At 31.2% G+C, this 8,808-nt stretch overlaps 3 protein-coding genes across 6 annotated transcripts in view; 1 reads left to right on the plus strand and 2 right to left on the minus strand.

Moving 5' to 3' along the window:
• Positions 1-258: 258 nt before the first annotated feature.
• LOC106106506 (ubiquitin-like-conjugating enzyme ATG10) lies at positions 259-1,988 on the minus strand. The gene is made up of 2 exons (XM_013287089.1): positions 1,494-1,988; positions 259-1,128 (listed from the first exon to the last, which is right to left on the minus strand). Exons 1-2 carry the CDS (start codon positions 1,793-1,795, stop codon positions 927-929), a joined length of 504 nt encoding a protein of 167 aa, XP_013142543.1. The 5' UTR covers positions 1,796-1,988; the 3' UTR covers positions 259-926.
• Positions 1,989-2,085: 97 nt separating this feature from the next.
• Positions 2,086-5,502, plus strand: LOC106106483 (spermidine synthase). Of its 3 annotated transcripts, none has more exons than XM_013287063.1 (4): positions 2,086-2,196; positions 2,531-2,740; positions 2,880-3,005; positions 4,274-5,501. In XM_013287063.1, exons 2-4 carry the CDS (start codon positions 2,537-2,539, stop codon positions 4,805-4,807), a joined length of 864 nt encoding a protein of 287 aa, XP_013142517.1. In that variant the 5' UTR covers positions 2,086-2,196; positions 2,531-2,536; the 3' UTR covers positions 4,808-5,501. The 3 variants fall into 3 exon arrangements, with proteins under 3 accessions (XP_013142517.1, XP_013142518.1, XP_013142519.1); XM_013287064.1 differs by lacking the exon at positions 2,086-2,196 and adding an exon at positions 2,211-2,324; XM_013287065.1 differs by lacking the exon at positions 2,086-2,196 and having other exon boundaries at positions 2,533-2,740; positions 4,274-5,502.
• Positions 5,503-6,704: 1,202 nt separating this feature from the next.
• LOC106106644 (transcription factor GAGA-like) overlaps positions 6,705-8,808 on the minus strand; it is a 5,907-nt gene continuing 3,803 nt past the window's right edge. Inside the window, exons 7-8 of one of the 2 annotated variants that reach the window (XM_013287264.1) lie at positions 7,999-8,059; positions 6,705-6,874 (exon numbers count right to left, since the gene is read on the minus strand). In XM_013287264.1, the coding sequence (XP_013142718.1) occupies positions 6,727-6,874; positions 7,999-8,059 (209 nt within the window). In that variant the 3' untranslated portion in view covers positions 6,705-6,726. Of the gene's footprint in view, positions 6,875-7,875; positions 8,060-8,808 lie in introns of both variants that reach the window. The other variant, XM_013287263.1, reaches the window with a different exon arrangement.

Below are 8,808 nucleotides of genomic sequence, written 5' to 3' on the forward strand. Positions count from 1 at the left end.
AAAAAAAAAAAAAAAAAAAACCAGTGTATAAGCTATTGGCGGTAAAATTGAACACGTGATGTTGGTACGAGTCGCGTTTTTATGACGTCATGAATGAATTGCCAACCTTCATGAAGGACACCGAGAGAGAGACACAAAGCATGTTATAAAAGAAATGAACTGCATATTTTAGTCTATAGAAGTATAGTTTTATTTGCTTTCAGAATAATAGATTTTCGATAAAACTATGACAATGTGTATAAAATAAAAAACACTTCATCAATTCAATAAATTTAATAACATTTATTAATTTATAAAATTGGATCATACAAGAAAATATAAATAAATCAACGAGATTTGAGCACGAAACTAAGCATTTCCTACATCTACATAGATAATGCTGCACAGCAAAGAGGTAACCAGAAGTTATAAATTACAGTTACCATAATGCTGACACATAATAACAAAATAAAAACTTCTTGCTTTTCCAATAGAGTATTGCATGAATGGAGTATATTTTTTAAACAGTAATATCAAGCTAAATGTATTTTATTAGTTACCAATTCTGGTATATTTTTAAATATAAAAGAAGCATACAGATTAAACATTACAGTAAAGATAAAATACATAATAAGTACTAACTGCTTTGGCTAGTTTGATAAATATTTTTGCCTCAAAGAATTAGTTATTTCTTCTCTCTCCTTAACAGTTTTACAGCTCAATACAATGACTAGATCTCAATCACTCTTAACACATTCCATGCTATATTTTTCTTGTACAAAAGTGTACTCACCAGATTTGGTGCACTTAATGTGTTAAGTCACAAACACTTGGTTTTCACCCATTCTTAAATTACAAGCATAAAAAGGTTATACTTATTAGAATGAAAACTCACTACTTCAAAGCGGAATAAAAATTTTAACATTGCAATATTTGTTTAAATATTTTTAAAGGCCATATTCTAATGGCAATTCTAGTTTCAATAATGGCGTAATGAGACTTAGGAATGTTACAATAATATTTCTTGAGTTGAGCTTGAATTGCGCCAGAAGCTTGGCGGTGTGACAAGGATGCATGATGAAGTATGGTCGGCCAAACAGAGGATGCTCATTTTGGGTTATAACTGAGTAGAAATCCTCGCGCTTTATACTGAAACATAAGAAGTATACACAGTAAGTAAAAATAAATAAATAAGAGTCTTGTATAATACTAGATATAAAGTTATGATGATCTAATCATACATAAAATTTGCAATATTTGTAATTGAACTGTGATTTTTTTTTTCTTAAGGAACTAAAGACAAATTGCAGCTACTTCTAACAAACAAAAAAAGAATCACGTAAATAAATTGCAGCGTAATTTATGTAGACATAAAATGATCAAATTGAGAACTTCCTCTTTTTTAAAGTAGGTTAGAAATAATAGGGTGTGGTTTAGAATTATAAGTAGAGGTAACACTTTGCAAACCAACAAACACTCCCGAAACTTGTACAATAAGCTACAATTGTACTTACTGTATGAAGGACAGTTGTCTAATTTCTTCAAGAGTTAGCAAGGTCCCGTTCGACCTCCAAACATTAAAACTAAAAGAAGGAACTGCATAGCTGATGTTGTAGAAAATATTGTATTCCACTTTACAAAGAGTTATTTCGCCTTGTAAATCAAAATTAGTAAAGGATTCCTTTTTAAGATACGATTTATGTATCTCATTTTCGTTTTCATAGAACCGCCATCCGTCGTTAATTTGGTCTGATACATTTTTAAAGTCTTTTATTGCGTTTATAAATTCTTCAACGGTAAGACCAAATTCGTCCATTTAAACAGATTTTTGGTTCCTTTAGTGATAATGTTTCTTTTCTCTATTAGTTTGAAATTTACAATCAATGAAATACGACAAGAACTTGGAAAGACAAATCCTTTCTTCAATCTTTAAAATATGGATTACAAATCGGATCAATATTTGTTTTTATTTTTGTTGTCAATAAGACCGTTTTACAGATAACATTCTAACCATTGTCAATAATGTCAAGCAGATGATAATTTGAATACAGATAAAATATTTCGTAAGATTTTTAAATAGAACGTATGTGCATGACATCTGATGTCTATTCTTTGATAATTTTTAGACAACTGACATTTGACATTAGATAACAATAGATAAAAAACCAATAACCACCAATAACGAAGATAACAAGCGGTCAAAAGTAGTGATAACAAGTAATTATTTATAGCATTATTTTCTTATTAAATAGAGTGCCTCATTTATTAGATACATATATTTCTATATTATTGTTCAGTGCGAGGTTAGACGCACGTGTCTGTTACAATCGGAATAAAATTATTTGGTTCGTTAAATGTACTTCTAACATTATAAAGTTTTTTGATTATTATAGCTTTACTAAACTTTTATAATATATTTTTTTACTTTAAATCATCAAATACACATTATTACAGTTAGCTATTTTATTTTAGAAATCAAATCTTTCGTGACTATTCGATTATATCGAGTATAGTATTTATATAAATATGGATTTATTTCTGTTTTTTACAGATTAAAATGAATATTTTAAAGAACAACTGGTACACAGAATCATGTGACTTGTGGCCTGGTGGTACATTCTCGTTTGAAGTGAAAGAAATTCTTCATCAAGAGAAATCGCCATATCAAGATATAATTCTATGTGATACAACAAGTTTCGGTCGTGTCCTAATCTTGGATGGAATCATACAGTGCACAGAGAAAGATGAATTCTCTTATCAGGTGAATTACAAATTTACTACTATATGTTTTAAATAAAAAATACATATTCTTTGGCTCATAATAACATAATTCCTTTTTCTAAAGTTTAAAATGTTTTACAAAATAAGTATGTTTGTCCAAAGTTTAATTTGTGTTTCAGGAAATGGCGTCATTCTTACCACTGTGCAGTCACAAGAATCCTGAGAAGGTATTAATTGTTGGGGGAGGAGATGGTGGTGTTGCAAGGGAGGTCTCTAAGCACCCTAAAGTCAAAGAAATTGTTCAGGTACTTAATATTTACTATAAACTAGCTGATATCCATTACTACATCTGTGTGGAATTTGAAAAAAAACTTTAATATCCTGTGTTCTTCGAGACTATGTTCTAAATATTAGTAAGATTATATGAAACTTTATACTTACACTTCATAACTAATAGAGAAATAGACTAGGCCAAAGTCAAATTACTATTTACTGAAAATACATACATGTAAGGTAAAGATGACAATCACACATTTGCATGTCATGCTGGTACTTGTATGGACATGAGCACCACAAGGGAAGGACTATCCCTTCCTCTTAGACAGTGACACCCTTGTGTCTTCATAAACTCTTACTTGAAAATGACTAAACAAGTGTATTGCCTAAGGAAGAAATTGTACTATTTGTTTTAATTTGAAAGAGGGAAATGATTGACAGGTACTGTCTTTAGAAGTCTAAGTTATGATATACAGAACAGGTCATAGCATACCTTTTATTACTATTTTAAGGAAGTTTTAGTTTTAGTTTGATATTTAGTAACCTAGAGAAAGCACTTTACCTTTTACTTCGTCAAATATACAAGATAATTTGTTTGTGAATAATTCCAAAGCATACATTAAACCTCTGTACAAATATAATAACCAAAAATGTCTAATTTGTCATGAGTATTTGTTGAATTTAAGATAAGTGTTATCTATTTCTTAATAGTTGAGTAAATATGTAATGACTGTAGCCAACTGATAAAGTGAATTTATGTACATATTTAACTCTGTTTACTAATTAATTACTACTTTGTTACTTCTTTAACATTTACTGAGATAACAATACATTGTAAGAATATTATATCACCATTTTTCCATTGACTACTGTTATATTTTATACTAAACTAGGTGTTGCCCACGACATAGTCCACGTGTAGTTTGAAATTACATAATTTTCATTCCTCTTTTTTCAACCTATTACCTAAAATGTTATAGAAATCTACTGATGCAAGATTTCAAATTTCTAAGCCACGTGGTTTGTACGCTGATTTTTCGGTTATCCTAATTGTGTTCGTTTACGTTTTATGTGAATTGAATACATACAAAAATACAAATCTTTCCTCGTTATAATATTAGTATAGAGTTTAGATTATTTAAAATGGCTTAATGAATCTTGTTAAAATTTATCACAGATGTAGAACATAATCGTAAGAACATAGACTAACGAATTATATTAGTTACGCGGCGGACGAAGTCTCCAGCAAAATCACAAATAAGAAATAAAATGTTAACTCTTTGAATTTATTTTTCAGGTAGAAATTGATGCAAAAGTAGTTGAACTATCGAAAAAGTATTTGCCCTTCATGTCAGTAGGTTTTAACAGTCCAAAGCTGACTTTACACATTGGGGACGGTTTTGAGTTCATGAAGAACCACAGCAACGAATTCGACGTTATTATAACAGACAGTAGTGACCCAGTGGGACCTGCGGTGAGCCTTTTCCAAGAGAACTACTTCGCACTAATGAAGAGTGCACTAAAACCGAACGGTATCGTTTGTTCACAAGCCGGAACATTCTGGAATGATCTAGATTTTGTATCGAACACATTGAAATACTGCAGGAATCAGTTCCCGGTTGGTGCGTACGCATATACTTCCGTGCCAACTTACCCTTCAGGGTTGATAGGTTTTGTTATTGGATCTTTGGATGCTGAAGTCAAATTTGACAGCCCACAGATTACATTCACTAAAGAAGAGGAGAGGGCAATGAATCTTAAATATTACAACAGCGATATTCACAAAGCCGCTTTTACGTTGCCGACATTCTTAAGGAATCGACTAAACTAATTATTAACTACTATAGTACTTAAAAGTGCATTTATTTTGTTTTTTTTTTATATTTTAGCATAATAATTGAATTCATTTTTAGTCTATGGATGTGTCGTTTTTTATTTACATAAATTACTAAATTGGTAAAAATGTTTAAGAATCGTGTTTGTGTATTAAATCATAAGCATATTATTTCATGTGTAAGTTTTATCAATCATTATTTTATTTTAGAGTTGTCAAATATTTAACTAAATTCCATAATGGTAATTCAAATATCTAATAATGTAATCTCTTTGATAAGACAAAACTAAGTGGTAATTAAACCAAGATCTATGTAACGAATACTCATATATTAATGTAATGTATTTTTATAACATTCCAATCTAAAACCTGAAATTATGTAAAGAAATAGAACATCTTTATTTGTGATTTTTTTCCATATATCACTTTATTTTATTTTAAGGTTATAAAATAATGCATAATGATAACCTATAAAACATTTATAGTTTACTAATTTTAGGTTTTCAATTGGAATAAACCTTAATGCATTCCAATACATTCCTATATCTTTTTATCTAAGATTTTTATACATTTAGTGTTAAGTTGACAAATCTCGAAATATATGTGCCTTCAAGAATTACAGGTGATACATATTTTTATATGATATTTTTTTTAATATTTTAATATAATGTTATAATGGGGATAATAAATTTTATTTTACAAAGTTTTTTTTTATTGATATCCACTTCAGATAGTCTTTGACGAACAGTAAAATTAAACGCTCACGAATTGGTTATTTTGTGGTTAAATTCAAAGGTCACTGTCCTATTTACAACACTAATTACACGATAAGATATCGAGTAATTACATAAATTAGTTGAACCCATTTCGTGTTATCATAGTGTAAGAAACGAAACAGCCATACCTTTAACGGTTTAGGCAGCGTAAGCCGAGAAAAGTTAAAGTGTAGTAAATTTTTAACGCCGGCGTCCAGAAACACGCTGTTTACTAATAGTTCCTAAACATTAGTAATAATAAAATATAGCCTGTGCTTTGTTACTCACAGATAAATTACCTTTTTGATGGTAAAAGTTTTAAATTGAATTGGTCAATTTTTATAATCAGCCAGTAGTTTTTGAATTATCTCAATACATACAAAAATACAAATCTTTCCTCTTAACAATATTAGTATAGACTATAAGCTGAACCCTACTTACGGTCTTCAAATTTTTTAAACTATATGATTAAACAAAGGTTAAGGTGGCTTTTTGGCATCCGATTCGGATGTTAGAATATAAAAATTACTTATCGCTTCAGTTTAAGATTAGATTGAGTTAATTACATGCAGAAAATGTACAATTTATCTGACGATTTGCACTTTACATAAGGAAATAGTCACAAAGATGTAAGAAAAGTACGTCGCTTGATATTCTCGAGCGCGGTAAAATTTGAAATAATAACTTGAATATAAACCTTTTTTACTTAGTATTCTGACATAACACTGCCGCTCTGTATGGTGGGAGTACTGATTTGAGTTTTTTTTGTTAGACTTGTGCATGCTCGGGTAAATATTAATGTAGCTTTGCCTCCCTACTATCTTACTAGTATTGTAAATGTCAAAGTTTAGATGAATGGATGGATGTTTGTTGGATTTTGAAGCCTAAATGGCTGAACGGATCTCGATGAAATGTTTACATAGACGTAGTGGAACTGGAAGAGCACATAGGCTACTCACTTTTTTGACCGATTTCCCAAAAGAAGGTACTCAAGTCGTCTGTATTTTTTTTTTTAAATTTATTACGGTATAACTCCGCCGCTAGCGGACCGATTTTGATAATTTTTTTTTTATTAAATTAAACGCGGACGGAGTTGCGGGCAAAAACTAGTAAGGGTATAAAGAAATAAAACGAAGCAATTGTAATACATAACGTATAATGCTATTCACTTCTATTTGCTTCGATACTTTTAGCGCGCAGAATATTCTCCCCTTCTTTTTCAGCCTCTACGAGAGCAGAGAATATGGCGCCCGCTCTTAACTTCTTCAGGATCCTCTCGTCGTGGAAGGGATGCGTATGCGCCGCTATCCTACACAAATAATAAATGTACCTTAAACAACTATGCTTTTATTAACAATTATTTATCTATTTGAATTTACTGTCGACTAATGACAAGTTTCCAACATCGCTATCATCAGTGCCATGATGGCGTAAATTGAATAATCGGGCTTTATCACAAGTGGTAGAGCCCGTCCTTTAATCTTATATACCCTTTTTAGGGAACAGGAGAGAGAATTGTAAATCTTTTTTTAGCATATGTCAAAATTCAGATACACAAATGACAAGCCTTTGCCATTAGCTAACAATTACCGCTACCATGGCTTCGGTTTCGAGTAAATTTTATTATAGACTAGCTGTTCCCGTGCGACTTCATCCACTTGAATTTATGAAAATTTTATTATATTGTTTACATTTGTCAAATCATCAATTGCAAAATATGACATGAAGATAGACCATGGCAATCTTATTAAGCAGCTTATAATCCCTTTCCTACATTAGGGTTTTTATCCAATTTATTTACCCCTTATGTTTAATAGCGAGAAAATATATAGCCTAAAGCGTGGCGTAAGTGTAGGGCTTTTTATTAAAGTTAAATTAAAAAAAAATACTCAAAAATATGCTGTGATTGCGGATATCTTACGTCACAAAGTAGTGTGTGTTTACACTTTATTATATATTATTATATATTATATAAATAAATAAGTATAAGTACAGTAATACCCCGCTTAGCGCGACCCCGATACTATAAAGCGAATTTTAAATTTCGCGCTTAAAAGCCACGCATTACGCGAAAGAGTGCGTATAAACATAATTTCTCTATGGTCGCGGGATCTTATCGTGACCGTGTGTCAAACAACTATAAACAGTGTTGGGTGTTATTAACGTATTTTACAACGTAAACAAAACTCTACCCAAAAGACAATAGATATATTTTTCCGTAAAAATAAGTGTATTGCATAAAGTGTTGTAGTTTCCCTAAGAGCGGGGTGTTAGTGTGGGCAAGAGCCGGGCAATGCAGCGCAGCAGCACCTCTGCACGACGACGTCGTCGCGGGTGACGACGTGCGCGGGGCAGCGGCCGCTCTTGAGGTAGTCGATGCAGCGCCACTGGCGCGCGCGGTTGCGGTTCGTGTACTTCAGGTAGTACATGTACCTGTTCAGTATGATCTGCAGCGAGCCCTGGTTCGACACTGTGTACTGCAGTGACGAACTTTCTGCAATCAAATATTGCAATAGGCAATATGCATATGACGCCAAATTGTACCAAACTTTTTTTAAGTATACTTTATTACTATAAAAACAGTCCTGCAGAGATTTTTTTAAATATAATGTGATTTAGTGGCAAAATTTAATTATTAAAAAGTGTCTTTTTTCAAATTCCCTCGCTAAGTTCTAAAACGCACACTATTGGTCGAAGCAAGTGGCTTATCTAATATGGCGTCGCTGTGTTGTCAATACACAGTTCATTTACGTTAGTTTATATAGAAATACACTCTTGAAGTATTTTACTGTAAACACGATATCAAAACTAACTTTAAAATATAAAATTAATAAATAGAATTATTAATTACCACATATTTGTACCAGGAATAATAAAAATGAATCGATTTTTGACTTTTTGACTTTGAGAAACTTTGTTGTGTTTAACGTCGAAGTGACATCTGAGCGTAAGTTATGAATGGAATAGACGATTGACGCCAATCGTTTCATGACAACTCCGGTCGCGTTTTAGTCGCTCGAAAATCGTCGTAATTTTATTTTATTATTATTATCTATCCAATACGGAATATGCATGTATTTTTTTTATTTTTTTAAACGATTCTACTTGTGATAAAATAACCACAAACAAAATTTGACGCGAAAATATTCAAACATTGAGCTAAAAATAATAAAATAAAATTACGACCATTTTTAAAAACAAATTAGCAAACGTTCGAAATTATGGTATGCTAGGATGATTATA

The sequence above is a fragment of the Papilio polytes genome, unplaced genomic scaffold, assembly GCF_000836215.1.
Source record: "Papilio polytes unplaced genomic scaffold, Ppol_1.0 DF822178.1, whole genome shotgun sequence".
NCBI lineage: Eukaryota > Metazoa > Arthropoda > Insecta > Lepidoptera > Papilionidae > Papilio > Papilio polytes.

Excerpts from the sequence above, each read along its gene's own strand:
- LOC106106506 (XM_013287089.1), bottom strand. The coding sequence starts at position 1,795 with ATGGACGAATTTGGTCTTACCGTTGAAGAATTTATAAACGCAATAAAA. Across the intron at positions 1,129-1,493 it reads AGACAACTGTCCTTCATACA|TATAAAGCGCGAGGATTTCT; the intron begins GTAAGTACAATT and ends CTTATGTTTCAG.
- LOC106106483 (XM_013287063.1), top strand. The coding sequence starts at position 2,537 with ATGAATATTTTAAAGAACAACTGGTACACAGAATCATGTGACTTGTGG. Across the intron at positions 2,741-2,879 it reads AAGATGAATTCTCTTATCAG|GAAATGGCGTCATTCTTACC; the intron begins GTGAATTACAAA and ends TTTGTGTTTCAG. Across the intron at positions 3,006-4,273 it reads AAGTCAAAGAAATTGTTCAG|GTAGAAATTGATGCAAAAGT; the intron begins GTACTTAATATT and ends TTTATTTTTCAG.